At 65.2% G+C, this 22361-nt stretch overlaps 2 protein-coding genes and 1 long non-coding RNA gene across 5 annotated transcripts in view; 1 reads left to right on the plus strand and 2 right to left on the minus strand.

The window, feature by feature from the left end:
* The window catches only part of NGEF (neuronal guanine nucleotide exchange factor), an 85658-nt gene extending 73383 nt beyond the window's left edge, over positions 1-12275 (plus strand). For all 3 annotated transcript variants that reach the window (XM_045845665.1, XM_045845667.1, XM_045845666.1), the window contains 9 exons: positions 1547-1699; positions 2824-2953; positions 4373-4447; positions 6579-6668; positions 7764-7927; positions 8347-8502; positions 9113-9192; positions 9891-9995; positions 11276-12275. In XM_045845665.1, coding sequence (XP_045701621.1) covers positions 1547-1699; positions 2824-2953; positions 4373-4447; positions 6579-6668; positions 7764-7927; positions 8347-8502; positions 9113-9192; positions 9891-9995; positions 11276-11466 — 1144 coding nt within the window. In that variant the 3' untranslated portion in view covers positions 11467-12275. The remainder of the gene's footprint in view (positions 1-1546; positions 1700-2823; positions 2954-4372; positions 4448-6578; positions 6669-7763; positions 7928-8346; positions 8503-9112; positions 9193-9890; positions 9996-11275) is intronic.
* On the minus strand, positions 1553-5010 carry LOC123823202. Its single transcript, XR_006786489.1, has 3 exons — positions 4812-5010; positions 2456-2539; positions 1553-1684 (listed from the first exon to the last, which is right to left on the minus strand). It is a non-coding gene; the product is annotated as an uncharacterized LOC123823202 (long non-coding RNA).
* A 1796-nt stretch (positions 12276-14071) lies between the features above and the next one.
* Positions 14072-19601, minus strand: SNORC (secondary ossification center associated regulator of chondrocyte maturation). Its single transcript, XM_045845860.1, has 3 exons — positions 19529-19601; positions 14309-14491; positions 14072-14206 (listed from the first exon to the last, which is right to left on the minus strand). Exons 1-3 carry the CDS (start codon positions 19599-19601, stop codon positions 14097-14099), a joined length of 366 nt encoding a protein of 121 aa, XP_045701816.1. The 3' UTR covers positions 14072-14096.
* Between the last annotated feature and the right edge of the window lie 2760 nt (positions 19602-22361).

Raw genomic sequence — 22361 nt, forward strand, 5'->3', positions numbered from 1 at the left:
CCCCGCCCCCGCCCCTGCCCCTCCGGCCCGTGTCCCGCGGAACCGGCTTCCCGCCCCTTCTCGCCTAGGGCACGGCTGCAGCAGGGGCACGTGATCAAGACACGGCGTCTCTCCTTCCGCGGGTTGGGGGCTTTCTGTGACAAGATGGGAATGGACGCGGGAACCCAAGGACCCGCCTCCCTCCCGGCAGGGCGGCCGGCCACGCCCCTAGAACAGGACTGTGACCCCGGGCCCCTTCCCGGGAGCACGGGTGTCCCTGGGTCCCACACAGTCAGGTGGGCGTGCGGCTGGTGTCGTGGCAGGTCCAGGGGCGTCTATGTAAGCGCCTTCTCCCCTCCGGCCGGGCGGCGCCTGCCCGTGTGGGGTAGTGGCTCTCGGGACTGCGCCTCCGTCTGCGCCCATAGGGAGGAAGGGGCACGCCTCGTGGGGGAGGAGCCGACATCTATTCAGGAAGAAGAAGTGAACTCCAGCCCTGGCTGGCATAGCTCAGTGGATTGAGCGTGGGCTGCGAACCCAAGTGTCGCAGGTTCGATTCCCAGTTAGGGCACATGCCTGGGTTGCAGGCCATGACCCCCAGCAACCGCACGTTCATGTTTCTCTCTCTCTTTCTCCCTCCCTTCCCTCTCTAAAAATAAATAAATAAAATCTAAAAAGAAGAAGAGGTGAACTCCAACCCTATCATTAGGGCAAAAGCTCCACTTACCAGCTAACAGCGCAAAACTCAGCTCTGGGAGCCTCTGGCCCAACCCCGAGGGTTCCGAGGTGAAGCCCGGTGCTGGCTCGCCTGGCCCCCGCTGCACAGGCCCGCCCCCCCCCCCCCACGCTGACACCTCGCCTCTCTGCTGTGGGGTCGGCAGGCCCAGAGCTCTGAGACCCCCTCAGCCTCTGCCGCCGCACCCTCTCTGGGAGGAGAGGGTCTTTGTAGTTAAGCACCCATTTATGTCTTCTTAGGAAACATCCCCAACACACAGACTAGAGGCCCCAGGGCGACGGGGAGCCCACGCTTCAGTGTCTGGGTTCAGCCACGTCCCCACCCCTCCCGACACCCACCAGAGCCGTCTGAAGCAAATCCTCGTCATTTCATTTCATCTGTGAACCCATCAGTGTGCACCTAAAAGATAAAGTCTCTCTCTGGATTTTAAAAATAGTCCTAGTGCCATTTCCACCTAAAAAAACAAATAGGAATTCCTTTTCTTTTTAAAAAAAGATTTTATTTATTTTTAGAGGGAGGAAAAGGGAAGGGGGGGAGAGAGAGAAAGGGAAAGAAGCATCAATGTGTGGTCGCCTCTCACACGCCCCCTACTGGGGACCTGGCCTACAACCCAGACACGTGCCCTGACTGGGAATCGAACTGGTGACTTTTTGGTTCAGAGGCCTGCGCTCAATCCACTGAGCCACACCAGCCAGGGCCCAGACAGGAATTCCCGGATGTGACCAGATGCAGCACTGGCACCGCGGGCTGGTCCCCCGGTGTCCGTTGGTCTGTCCCAGGGAGACCCCGCCGGGGGAGCTGTGTCTTGAGGCTCCCGGCCACTGCCTCCTGCAGGTTCCTCCTGGAGCTGGAGCGCCGGATGGAGGAGAACGTCGTCATCTCGGACGTGTGTGACATCGTGTACCACTACGCGGCCAACCACTTCTCGGTCTACATCACCTACGTCAGCAACCAGACCTACCAGGAGAGGACCTACAAGCAGCTGCTGTGAGTGCACTGGGCACCACGGCGCCCGAGGGACCTCTGTCCTGAACGGCCGTGCAGACTCTGCGGGTTAGAGAAGGGAGTCTGAGGCCCAGAGGACAGCTCGAGGCCCGAGAGGGCAGGAAAGGGACTTGAACCAGAGACAAAACAAGGGTGGGCGGGACGAGGTCTCTTTGGTGGCTACCCAGCCGCACCCTTGACGTTCTGGCTAATCTGCCCTTTCAGTGAACTTGCTGGGGGTTCTAGCGGCCGAGACAGTTTTTCAGTCAGCTTGCCTCCCTGGTCCCCTCTGCATTTCTGTGCTGGCCGTGACGACAGCGCAGCCTGTGACGTGTTCTCGGCTGGGCAGGGGAGCCTGCGGGAACTTTCCGAGTGCTGGCACGCGGCCGTCACACTGACCCACTGGGCCGTGCCATCCAACCGTGTCATCCGCTGTGACGTTTTAAAGCTGGAGTACGGCGGGGGTAGGGGACACGCCTTTTGATCTGGGGTTCAGAACTGGAATGGGAGGGGCCGGGAGGCCAGTTTTGAGGGCAGACACGGAGAAGACGAGCGCACAGGAGAACAGTCTGTCACGGCGCCCGTGGGGACACTGGTGTGGACGACAGTGCAGACCGCCCTGGGCCCGAGGACGAGGCAGGGTGCCCGTGTCCCCGCCTGTGCTGGGGCCTGCCTCTAATGCCAGCGGCAGTTTTCCGGAGCCCTGGCAGCCGTGCCCCCGACCCACTGCCCAGCTGCCTGCAGACGCGGGGCCCCTACCTGGCAGGAAGGGCGCAGGTTCCCGGCGGGTGGCTCCAGCTGCCGCCTGCTCCCGTCACTCCTGGGCTCACCTCCCCGCGGTTCCTGCCGGGTAAACCACCGGGCTGTGTGTCTGATTCGCAGACTTGGCTGCATGAGGCCGGCCAGCCAGCCTGCGTGCCCCACGCAGTGTTTGGCTAAGTCATCAGGGGCCTGGTATGTGAAGCCACTATTGAACAGTTTGCTTTCCATTCAAACAAGTCAATGGACATGCATTACGTGTCCGTGGGCCGCCTGGTTCCTGCCAGGCTGTGGGTGGGCAGGAAGCGCCACCAACCCGCGCCTCCCGAGAGCCAGACGCCTGCTCACTCCCTTGTCCTTGTCCCCAGGCAGGAGAAGGCGGCCTTTCGGGAGCTGATCTCGCAGCTGGAGCTCGACCCCAAGTGCCGGGGGCTGCCCCTCTCCTCCTTCCTCATCCTGCCTTTCCAGAGGATCACGCGCCTCAAGCTGCTGGTGCAGGTATGGCCTCCTGCCCCCTCGACCCCCCCCCCCAACGGGCAGACTGTGCCCCTGCTGCAGAACCGTTCCCTTCGGGCACCCAGGTCTCTGCCGGCCTCTAGGAAGTCGGTCTGCTCCTCAAATCCCAGTGGAACCCCTACTGGGTGCCAAGCAGTGGGGGACTCCCTTCTCCCAGGGACCCCCGTCCTTGGCCGAGGAGAGACCCACACACACACGCAACCAGGAAGTGGCCGTGGCTGTGAGGACAGTGAAACTGGGGCATGTGATGGGGGTGCTTGCCCAGCCACTGCCAGTGGGGGGTCCAGAAAGAGTCTCGGACGAGTGACATTTCAGCTGAGACCTGGCTGACGGGCAGGAGCCATTCAGGTGATGGAGCAGCTCGAGCAAAGGCCCTGGGGCACTGGGTGCACAGGCAGGAAGGCCAGTGGTGAGCTGGGGGAAGTGACGGGCGTGAGTGTGGGGATGTGGACAGAGGCCACTCGGGGCCCTAAGGGGCCAGGTACGACATCGAGTGCTCTCCTCGGTGACCACAGAGGCCACCATGTGCAGAGCACTGGGCAGGAAGACAAGAGGGAAAATGGGAGAAAGAAAGGGTTGGCAATGACTCAAGAAAGTAAGATGGCATGGAGGAGATCCTGAAGGGAAGCCAGTGAGCTGAGCCTTGAACTTGCTACTGTGGAGTAAGAAGGAAGAAAAGAATCTCCTGGGTTGAGCAGCTTCCCGAGGCAGGGAGACAGGGTGGGGAGCAGCCCAGGTTCGGTGGTGAACTAGCCAAGTCTGAGAGGGCTGAGCAGTTGAACATCCGAGTTCAGAGTGGAAGGGAGGAGTAGGGGCCTCAGCTGTCAGCACTGAGATGCCGTTCAATAGTGAGACCAGCAAGGAAGGACAGAAAAGGGTCCAGAAACCCAGCGCTGGGACTCTCCATGCCCAAGAAGGGCCAGAGAGGAGACTAGTGTGAGGGTCATGTGCGCCCGGCTGAGGAAGTTTCAAATGACAGTCCCAGAGGAGGGGGACTCGAAGCCCCTGGCGTCTTCCCATGTGCGGAGCTCCCCTTGCATCTCCATCCGCGCTCCCGCCCCTCACCGCAGGACCCCGCCCTCCGCGCTGACACCTGGTCACTTCCTTTGCTTTGCTGGCCGTGGTACAGTGAGGTGTCCGCTCTGGGCTGGCCCTCAGGGTTAGTCCTCATGGGACACCGACTCGGGGTTGCCAGTTCAGGGCCGGGCCAGGATGCTCAGCCCTCGGCCTGGCGGAGGGTTCTCCGGCTCCCTGTCGTCACCTAGTAGGGCTGTGCGTGGGTGTTGCAGCACCAAGAGGCTGTTTGGACAGCTGCGAGGAGGAGGCCGCCCTTGCGAGGTGGGGGGCGGGGAGGGGCTGGACGGCCGCTGCGAAGGTTAATGCGCCCCCGCCTGTGCGCAGAACATCCTGAAGAGAGTGGAGGAGAGGTCGGAGCGGGAGTGCACCGCCTTGGACGCCCACAAGGAGCTGGAACTGGTGAGTGGGCTTCCTCCCCCGTGTCTCCCCATCGACTCTCCCCGCCTCTAGACCTGCCTTCCGGGTCCTGCTCCCTCGCAGGTGGGCGTGTCTTTGGAAAATACAGATTAATTTTAGCATTTGCTTTCGCAATCCAGGGAAGTCGCAGGGTGTAACAGTAGGTCAGGTGCGGCCGGAACAGAGCGGCGGGTCTTCCTTGTCCACCCCGGGGCCGTGCCGGGTGGACCCCGCAGCAGCCCAGCCCGCTTCACCTGCTGACCTCTGCTGCCCCCTGGAGGCCCAGCGTGTCTCAGCAGCTGCCCCCTGCGGACGTCTGGGCCCTCCGAGGCCCCTCCCGAGTCCTTGCCCGTTTCCGGCGTCTTACCTCCGGTGACTGTCAGAGGCTGGCCTGGCTCTCTCTCTGAGCCCGGTGTAGCCCCGCCCCGAGCCCGTGCGTCCACAGCGTCCCTGTCCCTGGAGCTGCAGCGGCCCACTCTGCGAGAGGACGCAGGGGCCCTGCCAAGCGCTGGGCGTAGAGAAACCCCAGCTCTGCTCCTGACCCGGAATTTGCCGGCAGAGTCTGGTGCGGGAGGGGTCGACGAGTGCGTGCTTTCTCGCGGGCGGGCTCACGTGGCTCCTCCTGGTCTCAAGTGCTGCCTCGTGCGTCAGCGGCAGCTGTGAGCCAGTTCTTGGCAGCTGGGGTGTGGGGCACGCTGACATGCTGGGGATCCCACAGAGGATGGACATGAGTCCTGAGAAGTCCTTCCCACTCCTTGTACCAGAGACAGCAGCTCAGTGAAAGCACGAGCCTCCCTCCGTGGGCGGCTGGTGGTGGTTCTGAGCGGAGGAGCCACCAGGACTTCTGAACTTAATGCGACAGTGGCCCCTGACCTCTCCTCCTGTCCCCTACTCGGACCAGTCGGCCATCACACCCTTCGCTGGTTGTGGAAAACAGCACTCCCGTCCCGGGCTTCTGGGGGAGAGGCTGCAGCCCTCGGCGGGCTGGTCGGGGAGGGTCAGGATGTGTGGGCCAAGTAGCAGCTCTCAGGGCCCTCCGCGCACCCCTAGAACGCCCATACCTGCTCAGGTGGGAGTTCATGACAGCCCCCACCGGGCAGCCGACCACCCTGGGTCACACACAGAGGTGAGTCCAGTGACCACCGAGGCCTGAGAGAGGCCTGAGTGCCCCAGGGGACGGTCCCCTGCGGCCAGAAAGTGTTGTCTGTGGCTTCAGGTATTTTCTTCTGTCCTCTCCCTTTCTTGCCCATGTACTGAAAGGCATGCTCCTATTTCTCACAGACGACTTCCTTTTACAGAGGTTTTATTTTCTAATTTATAAAAGCAGCTGCTTCTCATTGCAAAAATTTCCAGACAGTGCTTGTAAGCCAGAAAGAAGAAGGTAGAGACCACGCCAGTCCCCCACCCACTGCGCTGAGCCGGCACCCACCCCTCCAGGCCTCCTTCCGGGCCAGGGCGCGCTGCTGCGGTCCCGTTCTCTGCAAAAGAGGTGGCGGCTCCTCATAACCGGCTCTGTGCTCCGGTTTAGAGCGTGTGAAGTCTAGAGCATGTTAACAATTTTTAGGATTTCGGAGTACTTCCTGACGTGGCTCTGTTAGTGCTCGTCAGTGCCAGCTGACGGACACTGAGGTCGATGACAGTTTTCTCGTCCGCTGCAGGGACCGTCCCAGCTCACGCGTCTTTGGGCGCCGTCCTCACGCACACACACTGGGTGCCCGCTGGGGCTGCTGGGCTCTGTCTGTCCCAGGCGCCTGTGACCCGGTGTGGAATATCGTTTCTTCGTAAGGAGTCCCCAGAAGTCCCCAGAGACTCGGTTTTATTAGGCCTCTGGGTACCTGAGCTGCCCCCCAGGAAGGTGGGGGGACCCTGGCTCCCCCTCAGTGTGTGGCAGAGCTCGGTCCCCCCACGTCACCTGCCTTTTCCAGTCTGACGGACCACTAAGCATATCTTATTGCTTAAACTCGCTTCCTAGCAGCCTGACGAGTCCCCCCGCTCGGCCTTTGTTCCGGAAGGGGCTAGAGAAGGGCGCCCCAGCGCGCACGAGGCGGGCCGGGCGGCCTCGGCCGTGGGCAGGGGGCAGTGCCCGGGGCCAGCCGGCTGCAGGTGGCCTGACGCGTCCCCCCCCTCGCCCCAGGTGGTGAAAGCGTGCAACGAGGGCGTGCGGAAGATGAGCCGCACGGAGCAGATGATCAGCATTCAGAAGAAGATGGAGTTTAAGATCAAGGTGAGCCTGCCCCCACCTGCGTGTCCCCGGCCCAGCCCGCTGGCCCCGTTGGTCACCGGCCAGGCACCCTTGAGTCTCAGTGCAGTGTCACCTCGCCCCGAGGCCGTCCCTGACCCCCAGGCAGGGGGCACCCCTCTGCCCTGTGGCTGGCAGACCACCGCCTGGGCCTGGGCTCCTTCCGAGAGGCGGGTGCGGCCCCCGCAGCCACCCCCCCTTGGGAGCGGGCAGCAGCAAGTTTGCAGGAAACGCCTGACAGGGACCGGCCCGGGGTTCTCAGAGCCGGGGTCCGAGATCCTGACAGAAGTCACCACCCTCCTCCCGCAACCTCACGTGAAGCTTCGGGCTTCAGTGAGCCCGAGAGCCTGGGTTTCCGGCGACGTGGACACGTGGACCCACAGTGCCCTCCAAGGTCACCAGGGTCGTGCTGGGTCGGGGAGTGAGCCCCAGTCGTGGATGCAGATGTGGCCTGTGCGTCACGGCGCTCCACCTGCCAGGATGACGGCCCTGAGCCACGCAGTGGGGGCCTCGCACAGCCTGCCGTCCCCACTCCCTGGGACCCCAGCCCCTCTGGGTCTGCATCACACGGGGGTGCAGACACACACACACACACACACACACACACACACAGGTACCCACTTGAACACATAGTTACATGTGGACACATTGTACACAGGGACACATGCTATGCACAGGGACACACTTAGACACATATTACATAGAAGCACACATGGATACACACGCAACAGGTGATACAGGGCTGCACCCAGGCACGCACACAGCTGCACTCACTCACAGCTGCACTCACACTCACAGCTGCACTCACTCACAGCTGCACTCACACAGCTGCACGCACAGCTGCACTCACAGCTGCACTCACAGCTGCACTCACACAGCTGCACGCACAGCTGCACTCACAGCTGCACTCACACACACACACACACACCCGCCCTCAGCGCTGTGTGCACCCCGGGCCCAGTGTAGCCCTCGCAGGCCCAGTGCCTGCTGCTCACCACCCCCGCGAGGGCCCAGGGGAGCCTCGGGGAGCGGCGACGGGGCCGGCCACTCTGACGCACACCCCCCGCCCCCCCCGCGCAGTCGGTGCCCATCATCTCGCACTCCCGCTGGCTGCTGAAGCAAGGTGAGCTGCAGCAGATGTCAGGCCCCAAGACCTCCCGCACCCTGAGGACCAAGAAACTCTTCCAGGAGATTTACCTCTTCCTCTTCAACGACCTGCTGGTGATCTGCCGGCAGATCCCGGGGTGAGCGCGGGGTGGGGGTTGGGGGGGTGGTGTGCTGCTGGGGGCGCCGCCCTGGGGGCCGGGCTCCCCCGGGGGCTGGCGGGATGGCTGGGTGGAGCTCCAGCTGTCAGTCAGGTCTGACGTCAGCTCTGTTCTTGCCCGGCCTGGGGCCTTTGGTCAAGTTCGCTTAAACCCCTGGGCTCAGTTTCCCCTCCTGTCCAGTGGGGCTTTTGTAGGGATGTGGAGAGGCCTGCTCAGCACCTGACACATGGTGAGCGCTCAGCAGAGCGGCCACACCGGGGGAGGGGCGGTCTCAGGATGGGGACAGGGATCCCGGGAGTGGCAGTGGTGGGGCTGGTCTTGCCGCCGGCCAGGGCGAGGCCCCCTGGGACCCCAGCGCTTCCTCAGGACCGATGTGCCCCCCGCCCCCCGGTCCCCAGAGACAAGTACCAGGTGTTTGACTCGGCGCCGCGGGGCCTGCTCCGCGTGGAGGAGCTGGAGGACCAGGGCCAGACGCTGGCCAACGTGTTCATCCTGCGGCTGCTTGAGAACTCGGACGACCGCGAGGCCACCTACATGCTGAAGGCGTCCTCACAGTGAGTGCCCGTGCGCTCCCGCCGCGCTCCTGTTCTCCCCCTCCCCCCCATCGGTGTCGGGGTGCAGCACGTTGCCCTGTGTGTGCGTGTGTGAGTGTGTGTGTGTGTGCACACGTACTCCCTTGGGGCCTCAGACACTGGGCAGGCCCTCCTTCCCCATGGAATGCTGTAGGACCCTGGGCCCGGGCTGACCCGTGAGCCACCATCTCTGAGCAGCCAGGGACCTGCCCTGCAGCCGAGATCAGAGTTGGAGACGCTGGCTCCTCCCCCAGAGCCCCAGGGCCCGCCCTGCCCATCTAGGCTCCGCCCCCACAGCCCGGGCGGGGATGTGGCTTCTGGGCAGCAGGCACCAGCAAGCCTCTTTGTGGGCGGCTGTGGGGCGTGGCAGAGCGCTCGCCGTCCTCCGCTGACGTTTTAAAGCGCACCGGGGAGACTCCGCAGGGCTCCCCGGCCTGTCGGCCGAGTTCTGGGCACCCCGTCCTGCGGCAGCCCTGGGCGAGGCTCAGGACCGAGCAGCCAGCGGGCTGAGCACTGGGCACTGGGCACTGTCCCTCGGGGGCGGGGGGGCATGGCTCTGCAGCTGGGGCATGCGTCCTCTCCCCTGTCCCAGGAGTGAGATGAAGCGCTGGATGACCTCGCTGGCCCCCAACCGGAGAACCAAGTTTGTTTCCTTCACGTCCCGGCTGCTGGGTAAGTGGCCCTCCGGGATGAGGACCTCTCTGGGCAGGACAGGTGAGGCCTCCCTCACCTGTCAGCCTCAGGTGCTTCCCGAGCCCATCTTTCCCGAGGCCCGAGTGGCCTCCGGGATACCCGCGTCAACTGCCAGGGGCCCCAGCTGCCAGCTGCTAGCTTAGTGCCTGGCAGAGGCGCTTGGCGTGCTGAGCCCGGCCAGCGCTCGGGTGGGTACTGAAGGAGTGAGCCCCTGGGTCCGAGCGACAGGCACTGCAAGGAAACCGGCTCCTCGGAGCCTGGGCCCAGAAGGCGGACGCAGTGTTCTTTGGGGTCCCTGGGTGTCTGAAAACCTCACAAAACACGGAAGGGCGCTAGCGTCCAGCTGCCTGTCGGGAAGCTGCCGTGTCTGGCCCCTCGCTGCGCCCCGGGCACACCACTCTTCCTCCCGGGGCCCGGTGCGCGTTCGAGGAGTCCCTTGGGAAGCCTCAAACAAGAGCCCGCGTGCCTGCCCGTCCCTTTAACATGTCGTGTTTTCTCCGGGTCCCCGGCCAGCGCAGCCTCATTTTCTCTGGAGCTGAGGCCCCTCCTTCAAATGACTTATTTTCAGTTGCTGCAAGACAGGCAGTGTCCAGGGGTTGCTGGGTAGGGGGCAGGGCGGTGACACGGTGACGCCTGACCGGCGATAAGGACGGGCCGCCCCCCTCCCCTCCCTCCAGACTGCCCCCAGGTCCAGTGCGTGCACCCGTACGTGGCCCAGCAGCCCGATGAGCTGACGCTGGAGCTGGCCGACATCCTTAACATCCTGGACAAGACGGAGGACGGTAAGGCGGGGGCCGGGTGCGGCGCCCACCGGTGCCCCCGGGACTCTGCTGCCGGCCTGCACCGGCCCGAGGGTGCAGTGTGCCCCCTGGTGGAGAGGCTGGTTGCCGGGCAGGCAGGCCCGAGCCCGGGCTGTCTCTGTTCCCCCCGACCGCTCTGCCCGCCCCGGCTGCCCCCGCTTTTCCCAGGGTCTCTGCTCCCCTCCCCAGACCAGCGAGGGCCGTCTCCGCCTTCACCCTAGGCCCGGCCCAGCACCGGCTCTGTGCCGACCCCTCGGACGGCCCCGGGCGTGGCCCACCCATCAGGTGGGGGAAGGACAGCCAGGAACACCCTCACCCTGACCCCTGACCCTCACCCCGACCCCACACCCTGTATTTGCAACAGGCTTCCAGGTGAGCCTGTGACCACCAGGCTCAGATCCCTGTGTGGGCCAGGGAGCCGCCCACCCGGCGCCCACCCATCCCCGTCGGTGCACCAGTGCCAAGTGGGGTTCATACCCCTTCCCCAAACACTGGTCCCTTATTTCTACGACAGACTCCCCAAAACCGCACAGAGCACCTCCCCTCCCCCGAATCCTCCTCCCCTTCAAGGTCCTGGCTGGGAGGCCTCCGGCTGGCGACCTCCAAGGGAGGCCACTTGCGCTGGTTCCAAACTCCAGGGGCTCCCTGACCCCCACAGAATAAACCAGCACACGCCTGTCCCCCGTGGCCCACAGAGTGTGCGCTGGGACCTGCACCGGGACCCGTGCTGCGGGGCGGCCTCTGGGGGCGGGAGGGAGAGCCGGGGCACCGTGCTGACCACCTGCCCCTCGGGGGCTGAGAGGCTCAGAGAGGGGGGGCCAACAAGAGGGCAATGGGACCCCCCGGGCCCGGGGCCACCAGTCAGCCACCCCCAACCCCCACAGGCCGTTTCAGTGTCTCTTGCTTTTAGGGGTGGCCCTGGGGGTCTCCTGACCTCATGTGGGACAGCCTGGGGCCACTGAGGGCTTGGGAGCAAGTTCCAAAGTCAACACACTGGGGACACGCCGTGGCACGGAGTGTGGCTGTCATGTGACAGCCACACGCACACACCGTGCTCCCCGGGGCCGCGCCAGGGCTGTGCCTCCCTCCCGAGTGGGAGGCCAACCCCATCTGAGGGTCCCGGTGGGGGGCTCCGGAGCAGGCGCCTCTGGACAGGCCCCCTGGACTCCTGTCTCTCCGGCCCCTGTGCGGGGGTGGGGGTGGGGGGAGGCCCCGCTCGCTGGGCCCCCCTGAGCCTCCCCTCCCGCCCCCTCCCCAAACAGGGTGGGTCTTTGGCGAGCGTCTGCACGACCAGGAGAGAGGCTGGTTCCCCAGCAACATGACCGAGGAGATCTTGAATCCCAAGATCCGATCGCAGAACCTCAAGGAGTGCTTCCGGGTGCACAAGATGGAGGACCCTCAGCGCAGCCAGAACAAGGACCGCAGGAAGCTGGGCAGCCGGAACCGGCAATGACCCCCTGCTCCCAGCCGGGCCAGGGGTGTGGGAGGGTGGGAGCAGGGCCTGGCGGGCGATCCCGTGGACCACGGAGGGGCTCTGGGGACAGGCGACCGTGGTGGGGGGGGGGTTGCCCCCGCCCCGCATCCCTGCCGCGTGCGAATGCTCATGCGTCTCGGCCCCTTGCTTGCAAACTGGAGAAGCGGTGCCCACGCCTTTTCTCCGAGGCACTTGCAGATGAGAAAGTGTATTTTAAACAGTGTTACGCCACCTCTCCCTCTCGTCTCTTAGAGGGGGTGGGCGGGGACCGGCATGCTCCGGGGGCCTGGCCAGGCACTGGAAGGGGCCCCAGGCCCGGGTGTCCCTGGCCCAGGGCAGGTGCGACGGTGGTGACTGCCATGACCCCCTGCACGTGCCCTTCTCCACCCGGAAGCGTTCGTGTCCACCAGGCTCGCTGCCCTCGCCCGGTGAGCTTGCTGGAGCTTGCTGAGCAGCCCTCGGTCCCCAGTTTACGAGACTGAGAGACCCACCGCCTCCGTCCGCCCCTGCCATCCCCTGGCTGCACGGCCAGGCCCTGCCTCGTGGCAGGCCGGCCTCCCAGAGCCTGGCCGAGGGCCCTGCCGCCTCTGGCTCCCCCATGGGCCGGCTGTACCTTGTGTCTTCCGGCCCCTGAGGGGGCCCGGGTATTGTAAGGAATGAACTGGTCACTGCATCCTGTATTGGTTATGGTTCCAAGAAAAGCAAATACCATTTTTTTGGCTGCATTAAAAGAAGCATCATGTATGAAATAAAGGAGGTGACATTCTCCTCTTTATTGCTCGGCTGCACACAGGAATGAGGCATTTGGTTCTGGACGGGGAGCCCCCTCCCAGGTCAGTGGAGGAGTTGTACCCCGAAGGAGGGGTTCAGCGGCCTCTAAGGGAGGCTGAAAGGGAGCCCCCGGGGTTGGGGCCTCCACCTGTTTGAGGCCTCCAGAGACACCAGGGTGTGTGAAGGAGTCGGAGATGCCCTGTGAGAACACAGGTTTGCAAGGCCACAGGGCGACTGAGGTGTCAGTGAGCGGCGGTCCCACAGGGAGTCTGACCACTAGGCAGGGGGCCGGGCTGCCTACCTGGCCAGTCACTGAGCTTGGGCACTCCTCCCCACCTGTGGGGGCAGTGGTTGGTTACCCAGAGGCTGCAGTTCCTCCCCCAACCCTCAGCCACCCCACCCTCACCCTGGTTCTGACCCCACCCAGCCCCGCCTGCCTGGGAGCCTGCTCTCTCAACCAGGACGCCCTTTCCTCTGCACCTGGACAGGCCTCTGAGTAGAAGCCCGTGGTTTAGATCCAGTGGGACTTTGTAGCTCCTTCCCACAGGCCATGGCATGACCCTCGGCCTCGGCCTGAGGCCCCCCAGGTCCTCTGAGAACCCCATGAGTCCTGCAAGATGCACAGACCCGCAACTCGCTGGTTCACCCCTGGGGAGCGCCCCTGGACGTTGGGAGGGACTGAAGCTCTGTGCCTGAGGGTCTGGCAGCCCCACCTGGGTCCTCAGGACTGAGGGACGTGGGAGCGGGGCCCTTTCCGAGCCCTCTGCTGCAGGTGGCGGGGTGGTTGGAGGACCTGGCCCCGTCCAGCCTTCCTTCCGAAGCTGGGAGAGAGCTTGCTGCCTCGGGTCATGTGCGCTAAAAGCAGGGTTTTGGCCACTGGAGGTTCTCTGAAATGAAGTGTTTGAAACAATTTCCTGAAGACTGGCCAGGTTCATGACAGTCCTTTATCAGCAGGAAAGTGTAGCCCGCGGTGTGCTTTGGGCAGAGTGTGTGTGTGGCTACGACGACGTGCACTCATCTGGAGTGCCCAGGAGGACTCGGGTCTCCGCAGGAGCTCGGGAACCAAGGGGCCAGGCGGCAGCTGCGACAATGGTGGGAGGAGGAGGAGGAGGAGGAGGAGCAGGAGCGGCCGCTCCCCCCGCCTCCACCGCCCACTCAGGGACTTCCCAGGGGCCCGAGGTGTTTGCCAAAAGTCTCTCCTCCAGGTGTCCTCACTCTGGAAGAACCTTCCGGAGGAAGGACACAGTTACGGCTTCTTCCCTGCTGTGCCCAGAGCAGCCAGGCAGTGATTTAAATCTCCGAATTACTAACGCTAGGCTTATTGAGGAGTGTGGAAGACAGGGCGGAGCTGGGGGCTACAGGCCACCGGGCGGGGGCGGGGCGAGATGGGGAGAGGAGGTGGGCGGTGCGGGCCCCTCCCTACACCCGAACAGCTGCCCTGCGTGGAGGGGCGGAGGCCCTAAGCTCCTGCGAAGCTCCGCCTTGGGGGCCTGCGTGGGATCGCGGGTACCGGGCCAGGCTGGAGGCTCCCTGGCTTCACCCCTCGGCTCGTCCAGCTCCTGGGGCTCCCTGGGGTGGAGGGGCCCCTGAGGTGGAGCAAAGGGCACCAGGACCGAGGGCGCTGGGGCGGCTTCTGCTCCCAGCACCCGCTGCACCCGGCTCCGCACCCGGCGGCCCGGCCCGCGCATGCGCATGTGGCTCCTGCGGGCGCCCAGGCCACGTGCACACCCACGCACGGGTCGCGAGGTGACGCCCTCCCCCACTCGCCACACACTCAGGCACATACACACACTCGAGACCTGGGCGCGTCCGGCGGGAACGCGGCCCCTTTATTCGCTTCAGGAGGCGGAAAACTTTCTCAGCGCGACGACCACGAGCGCCAGCACCACGCAGGTGGCCAGCAGGGCGGCGATGACGATCGCTGCGATGGCGCCGGGCCCCAGCGAGCCTGCAAGGACACGGGAGCCGCGTCAGCCTGGGTCCAGCCCGCCCTCTGCCTTCCCCTCGGCCCCCCGTTGCCCCCGCACCGCCCGGCCGGCCCGCCGCATACCGCCGTCGTGGTCCAGATGCTCCTGCGCGGTGCTGTCCTCCGGACTCGGCGGGGCGGTGGCGCCCAGGGGACCTGTGGCCGCGGGCTCCCGGGCCGGGCTGGTGCTCTCCACCGGGCCTTCTCCGGAGGGCAGCTCGGCGGGCTCATTCCACAGCGTGGGCACGGGCTCCCGCGAGCCCTCGGCTGCAAGGCCAAGGACAGGCGCTGCGGCCGGGGCTGCAGGCCCACAGGGCTGTCTCCCCGCCCCCCTGGGGAGGTGGCGCTGTGTCTGGGGTCCCCGGAGTCCAGCTCTCCTCCAGCCTTCCCATGTCGTGGGTGACACCACCAAGTGTGAGGGCCCTCATGGGACCCCCGAGCCCCACAGCTGCCAGGCCCCGGTGAAAACGGGCTGTGGGGGGCAGGGGCCGGGGTTGGGGTGCAGGGACCAGAGTCTGAGAGAACAGCTGCGAGAGCCCTCAACTGGCAGCAGATCAGGGAACTGGGACATGGCACCTCCTCTCCCCCAGCGGAGCCTGGGGTCCCCCGTCTGAACCTGTGGGCTCTGTAGGCCTGGGCGGGGTGACACTTGGGAGGGACCCCCACAAGGCAGCCTGCACCCTGGAGAAGAGGCCAGGACGGGGGAGCAGGGCCCTCGCCAGGAACCAGGGGTCCTGCCCACCCTGGCCGGCCCCACGGGGCTGGAGGGCGTCCCTGCTGTGGGGGCTGGGCAGCAGAGGCCACCCACACCCAGGGCTGCCGGTCCTGCTTCTCCGTGCCCCCCCCCCGCCATGGGTGCTGGGACACAGGGCCCAGCACCCACCCACACATGCCTCTAGGTGTTGAGGCTCAAAGCCCAGTGGCCCTCTGCACCCTAAGGGACTGAAGCCTGCCCACACAGTCTGCAGACCAGCCAGAGGGGTGTCTGGGGCCTGTGCAGGGAGCCCCAGCAGAAGGTGGGTGCCCCCCACCCTCCCACACAAGCCAAGGCTCAGTCGGCACACCAGCTCTGGCAGGGGTCGGGGCCCGCCCACGCCTGGGCTTCACTGGGACCCAGGGGTGCTCTGGGAAGAGGCAAAGGTGCTGTCGGGGCTTTCCTGCCCCCGGTGCCTCCCAGGGCCAGGTCTCGAGGAAACACCAAGCAAGCCCAAATTTGGGGTCAGTCTTCACATAACTAGGCTTTCGAAAATATCAGGTGAGAGACGGAGGGAGGTTGAGGAGCGGTGCCAGATTGGAGCCCGAGGGCGCGTGGCCACTAAGTGCCGCGTGAGCCTGGACGGGGCCGAGGGCCGCTGTGGAGGCCGGTCTGGGCCACGGGCGCGAGCCAAGGGAGGCGGACAGTGTTCAGGGGACGGTGCTCCCCCCAGGCCCACGCCCGCTGTGCACGGGCCTGGCTGGGCCGAGAACACCCCTGTCCTCGGGCACGTGTGGGGCGGAGGGGCACGGCCCCGCCTCCCTCTCAAGCGACTGGGCCTCCAGGCCGGCAGGCAGGCGGGCGGGAGACGACAGGAGGACAGAGAGCAGATGTGGCCAAGTGTTGGAAGCCCATCAATCTAAGTGAAGACTCTACTGGTCATGGGATCATTTTTGCAACACCTTTGTAAACTTAAAATCTTTTCCCAGGAAAAATGTATACGGCTCCCCCAGCCTGCCCTGCAGCCTCCCCCAGCCCCTGGCTGGCTCAGTGTGGAGGCTCAGCCAAGACTTATGGGAGCTGGTGCCCCTTTTCAGAAAATGCCCCCGACAAGGAGGCCTCCGGGGGCAAAGGGTGCCAGCACCCAGTGGCGCAGAGGTTGGGGGAGCTCCCCTGTCCTGGGGCCCAAGGCTCATGTGGGGGCCACCCCGGCCCCCACCAACTGTGAGGCTGTCCCTGTGGGGAGGGCAGAGGTCCCTCAGGCCTCGACGGTCACAGCCCGGGGGAGGGCAGGGCCCGCAGCCGTGTGCAGCTGCCAGGGAGGCCGCGGCCCCACGCAGGCTGCCCTCGGGCTCCCGGTAGCCGGGCAGGGAGAACGCCTGAGCACACACACCGCCTGGCAGGCCCGGAGGTCTAGGGCTCGCAGACTGTCTGTCTCCCCACATACACGGAGCAACCACTGGCCCCCACCTGCTCCCCACACCCCCGAGACAGGGCGGCAGGCGGGCACCTCCCTGGTCCACCGCTGCCGGCCTGAGCTCACCTCCGAACGCCGGGCGCCTGGCCAGGGAGGCTGCCCCGAGGCTCCCGGGGAGACTACCTGCCCAGCTGACCTGGGAGGCATCTGGGAAGTCGGCTCTGAGCTTAGAAGGCGGGTGGCCAGCCCCATGGCCCTCAGGTGGCCACAGATGGGCTCACGCCCTGGAGCTGGCCACCCGCTGCCCTTTGCCGGAGCCCGGGGGCCATCTCTGTGGGGAGCGGGGCCCCTGAGCAGGGCAGCCGGGGGGCACACCCAGGCCCTCTCCCCTTCCCTGCCCTGTGACCAGCCTCCCTGCCGCTCCCACCGGCCCGGCTCCTCGTCCCTGCCGAGCGCACCCTCCTCCGGCCCCTCCTCCAACACCCCACCAGTTGGTCCCTGAGGCTCCAGGGACTCAGCCCGTGGGCTGCCAAACCCAGTGAGTGCCCTGGGTCCAGGTCCTGGTTCCTGCACACTCTCACCCGGGGCCCCTCTGCCCCCACTTTCCCGACCTGTGCAGCAGAGTTGGCCCGGGCTTCTCGCAGCCACACACGGCAGTAACCGTGCCACTACCGCCATCCTCGGGGCTGCACCCCGCCCCCCAGGGCCCCTCCGGCATCAGCCACCTGGCTGGACACGGGCCAGGCCCCCCGTGGGCTGTGTGCCTGCCGCAGCTGACCGTGGCAGGAGACCCCTGCGGGCTGGCCCAGGGCTCATCTGTGCCCAAGCAGCAGGGCCCCCGGGGCCAGCCAGCTCCCTGCCCACCTGGGTGGGCACCCTGGCGGCAGCCGGGGTTCAGCCCCCAGCATGGGGTGCAGCTGCCAGGGAGGGGCCGAATCACCCTCTCGACCCCGTCCAGCTGTCTCTGCGTTTGCTGCTCTCTCCACTGTCTGCTGCTGCGGTGCGAGGGGAAACAGAGTTTCAAGGCCACGGCCCACCCTCCCCCAGGCAGCCGCCCCACGCTGCCAGCAGCAGAGGGGCGAGGGAAGCCGGGCAGAGGGCCCCGAGTGGGCCCGGGCGTGGAGGATGTGCCCACAGGCAGGCGAGGCCACAGTGAGTCAGCTGTGGGGACGCTGCGTGGGGACGGAGAAGGCGGAGGGCCCGGGAGGAGGCGCGGACCCCGGGCACCAGAGTGCACGAGGCCCTGGACCATGGGCTCTGACCAAGGGAGGCGGTGGGAGTGGGCCCGGTGACACTGGCCTGGGCATGGCGGGCTCTCCCCCGCCCTGCGCCCCCAGCTGCCCTGCCTTTAGGTAAATACGTTTGTTTAGCACCCTCTCGGACCACAGGGCCCCGAGGCCAGGCGCCGTGCTCACAGACGGCCTTTGTACGGGCCATGAAGGGCCTTTTTATGCCCGCCCTGGCCGCCCGCCTGCGCAACCTGGCCTGCTCCCCCTGCCCCGGGAGCTGTGGCCACAGGCGACCGGTGGGGAGGACAGCGGGCCGGCCTGGACGGCAGCCACGGGGCCGCTCCTTCCTGGCCTGTCAGCCACAGGACCCCCGCCCGCCGGTCAGCGGGCAGGGGGCTGCTGGGCTGGGTATGCCCCTCCCAGCATGGCAGGAAGGACAGCCAGCCAGAACCCCGAAGACTCGGGGAGGAGTGGGACTGTCCCTCTCGGTGGGACACATGGGAAGAGGCGAGGCCAGCCGAGACCCCTGGTGACACCAAACATGAGGCTGTCCCCCCACCCAAGCGTTCCTGTGGTGGAGAGCGGAGCCCACCCACCCAGGCCGTGCATGCCCAGTGCGGCCCGGCGCCTCTGGCCCGAGGCCTGGGCCGGGAGAGCCAGCTGCCTGGGGCACAGGACATGGGACAGGAGCTCCCCTCCCCCGGCAGCCCGGACCCCCCGGGCCAGCAGGACAAGGCTCCAGTGAGGCGCAGGGGGCTGCGAGCACCCCAGTCCCAGACCCGGGCCGTGGAAGATGCCACCTCACACTTTCGGTCACTTCTTCAATTCCTAGGCACCTCTCCCCCCAAAGGGAGCTCAGTGGTGCTTTCCCAGCCCGCCTGAGGGGGTGCTTCTGCCCGAGACCACCCCGCACCCCATGGAGGGGCTGGGACGTTACATCAACTGAGACCTCATCATCAACATCAACTGAGCACCGCCCGATGCCTGGCCCGCCCCGGGAAGCTGGGGTCTGGACTCGGTCGGCCTGCAGCCCTGGGGGCGGTGGGGCAGGGACACCACAGGGTCACCGTCCTGCAGATAAGGAGGGGCACAGAGATGCCGAGAAACAGCCAGGAGGGGTCCGAAGCAAGCCAGGCTGCCCCTTCTTCCTAGGGCGTCTCCAGCCTCCCTGCGGGTGCCTGCGAGTGGCTGCCCCACCCCCAGCAGCGCTCGAGGGCCACAGTCACACTCACCTGCTCCCCAGGGCCCCCCAAAGCCCATGCTGCAGGGAGGCTCTCCCGTCATGGGGGACCCCCCCAGGGTCCTCAAACATTGTCCTTCGGCCACAGCATGGCCAACAGACTGCTCCCTCCCAGGAGGAAGAGCAGCTGTCACCCCTCTCAGGCTTCGAAGCCGGCCTGGGTCAGCCTCTCCCGCCCGGGCCCGCAGCCACGCCCAGGGTTGGGGCTGAGGTCCTGGGAGCCTGCCGCCCTCGCTGGACCCCAGGCCCCGCCACCCTGGCTCCATGCAGAGCCTGACTCCCCATCCTGGCCGTCTTCCCGAGGCCCCCGGGCCCTGTGCGCCCTCTGGAAGTTTTCCTGGGGTGGGGAGAGCGCCTGGGGCTTCACTCGCGGCTTCTCAGAAAACCAGCAGGGGAGGTGCGCAGAGTCGGAGAAGGTCTCTAGCCCCTTGGCACCTCGCCCTGGGCCAGGAGTCCCCTCCTGGCTCTCAGACCTGGAAGGCTTCAGGTGTTAGGGTGCTGGGCTCGTCCCCTTGTCCCCAGGCCCTGCTTCAGAGACCGTCGTCACTGTGGCTGCCAGTCCCCGACCGCTGCCGTCTGTCTTGGGGGAGCCCTCGGCGGCATCGCCCCCGTGGCCACCCCTCTGCGGTGAAGGACCTCTGCCCTTGGGCGTTTGAGAATCGGGCTCAAGGTGCTCCTTGAGCCCGGGAGGCTCGTGGCGGCAGGGCCCGGGGAGCAGCCTTACCTGTGAGCACCGTAGGGGCCAGGGCCCCGGAGAGGAGCAGCAGCGCCATGCGCAGGGCCAGAGGGAATGCCATCCTGGCCCGAGAGCGTGTGGCCGGCGAGCGGGACGCACGGAGGACTGAGCCGGTTAGCTTCAGGGCGGCGGGAGAGAGGTATCAAAGGGCTGGAAGGGTTTTCATCAATGCAAACTCTGTCCTCCTGGGACACCGTGCCCGCCCCCCAGGCATGCCAACACTCAGACTCTCTCTCTCTCTCACAAACACACACACAGACACACACACAGACACACACACACGGCAGAGCTAACAGAGCAGACCGCTTTCCTGACTCCTGGAGCAGCCCCACCCTCAGAGAGCAGAGAGGAAATTGCACCCTTTCCCTCTCTCTCTCTCTCTCTCTCTCTCTCTCTCTCAGCCCCACGTGCAAAAGACTCACCCAGGGAACTGGAAAATGCAGATGCCACGGGCGCAGTCTGAGAAGGTCTCCAGCCCTTCAGAGGGTCAGCCCTTTCAGAGGGTCGTGGCTGGGACCAGGAACCCGCACCTCGGCACCCAGGGCCCCGGGCCATCAGCACTTCTGGGCCCCGGATGCTGGGCCCCGGATGCTGGGCCCGGAGCGCTTTACACAGCAGTTTCAACCCAAACCCTCTTGTCTCTTTCCAGAAAAGCTCATGTCACTAAATGCTGTGTGTCCCCTCCTCTTGCTTTCTGCTCTCCCAGGTGACTGAGACTTGAAATGCCACCTCTATGCCAGTGACACGTGTCCCAGCCTGGGCCTGGCCTGGAACTTCAGGCCCTCGGCCCGCGGCCTCGCCGACAGCTCCCCAGGTGTCCGGCGGGCATCTCCAACAGCACGTGTCCTGCAGAGCCTCCCGCCTGCCTGCCTGCCTGCCTCCCCGTCCCACCGGCCAGAGCGCCTGGCCACACAGTCAGGAGTCGTCAGAAACCCCTCTCCAGGCACCTTACTCCCTGCACGGCTCGGAAAATGCCGCCCCCACCCCCACCCCCATCCCCCACCCCCCACGGCTTCCCACTGCTCTTTGAGCAAGCAGCCACCCAAGGGCTTGCCTCGGCCCTGCTCACCTGCCCACCTGCTCAAACGGGACCCCACCTGGGGGTCCCTGCGCTCGCCGCCCCTCTCCCACAAAGCAGCCCCTCGGCTCCTTCCTGAAGGGGCCCCCTTCTCGTCCCCATTCAGGTCCCGGTGCTGGCCTGTCAGCCTCCATCCACCTATCGCATCGCTTTTAACTTCTTCTGAGCACTTACATCTACCTGAAACCCGGCTTTAGCTGTTTCCCATCTTTTTGGGGACTAACATACGCGGTGAGGTATGTGCGTGTAAACAGCACCCAAATCCAGAGAGAACGTCTCCAGCAGACCAGCGGGCCCCCCCCCCAGCCCCCCCCCCCAGAAGTGCTACTCCGTCTCTGTCAGCGCGCATCAGTTCTGCCAATGCTGGGGCTCCGTGTACATGGGGTCACGTGACACGGGCCCTCTCTGGTCCGAGGCCGTGAAACTCATCGCCGAGTCATGCTCGGATGGCTGAGGGTGCCACAGCCGATCCACCCCCATACCTGTTCCCTTTGTTACCCGCGTCCCCGTGGGGTGTCTGCAGGTGTGGACTTTCATCAGGAGGAACACGGCTCCCATGACTACTCCCGCGAGTGGCCTTGGGTGGCCATGCACACTCACTCTCTCTCAAGGACGTGTTTCTGAGCTTGGTTTGCCACCCCGCGGTTGAATGCAGACCTTGTAGCCCGTGGAAAACGCCATCTGGTAACATACGGCGTGCCGTGTGTTAGGACTGGGTTGTTGAGCGTGAAGTGCCTGTTGGAAACAAGGCTCATTGGACCAAGGAGATGCCGCACTTGGCATTCGTAGAAGGTGATGATGATGGGAACAGTGAGGCCGGCTGGCTGCTCTGCACTGTGCTGGCTATTCACAGGAAAGGACAATGTCAAGGACTTCAATGTTAAGGTCAGGGCGTGTCCCGAGAACTAGGGCATTTCTATGTTAGCCATTTTTTAAAATCTCTCATTTCTCATAGCTGCAGGGCATAAAATGAGGCCCCAGACTTGCTGGGGTAGCAGAATTCCAACCTGAAACTGAATTCACAGCCGTAACCACTCCCTCAGGTGACATTTAGGGCGCTAACTAGGAAGGAGACCTCGGGGCGTGGACTGAGGATGTGTGGGCAGATGCAAACAAATCGGAGAATCTTCCACTCACAAACCCCCAGGCCGCTCCTGCCCAGACGGCCAGCTCTGCCCCGGTCTGAACACAGCAGCCTTTTCTTGTCCGAATAATAAACAACCTCGTCTGTCAAGTGCCCTTCTGAGAGGGCGCCTGTTCCCCACGCCCACCTGACAGCCCCTCACTGTCTCCATGCCCGTAACTAGCAGCAGGCAAACAGGGAGCCGGGAGGGAGGAAGTACTCACTAAAGCAATTGCTAATTATTCCTGCAAGACATGAGTGACTACATGCTCAGTGAGGTGTCACTAATGTCTACTAACAGGAACCTGGAGAGCACGTGTGGGAACGAACTCTGAGGTGTCAATGGGCAGGATGCGAGTGAGCTCAGGTCGGGTCCACTGCATCGGCAGGGACCCGTGAGGCAGAGGCTCCGAACTCGGTGTTGAGCTCGAGCATCTAGAATGGCGGCATCGGCGGCGCGCTGCAAGAACCTCCGAAACACGCACGGCCTCCTCAGTTGGGGGCACGGTCCTTTCGATTGTCAAATACAATAACGACACCAGCCAACACAACAGCAGCCGTCGGTGTGAATGAATCACAATTACACCTGTGTTTCTGGCAGAGCAGTAGAAAATGCATTT

Source organism: Phyllostomus hastatus, unplaced genomic scaffold, assembly GCF_019186645.2.
Source record: "Phyllostomus hastatus isolate PE091 unplaced genomic scaffold, TTU_PhHast_1.1 phas_contig_477, whole genome shotgun sequence".
Taxonomy (NCBI): domain Eukaryota; kingdom Metazoa; phylum Chordata; class Mammalia; order Chiroptera; family Phyllostomidae; genus Phyllostomus; species Phyllostomus hastatus.

Bases quoted from the DNA above. Each gene is read 5' to 3' on its own strand.
- SNORC (XM_045845860.1), bottom strand. From the start codon at position 19,601: ATGGCATTCCCTCTGGCCCTGCGCATGGCGCTGCTGCTCCTCTCCGGG. The intron at 14,492-19,528 runs GTAAGGCTGCTC...TTGGCCTTGCAG, and splicing joins GGCCCCTACGGTGCTCACAG to CCGAGGGCTCGCGGGAGCCC. The intron at 14,207-14,308 runs GTATGCGGCGGG...GTGTCCTTGCAG, and splicing joins GCATCTGGACCACGACGGCG to GCTCGCTGGGGCCCGGCGCC.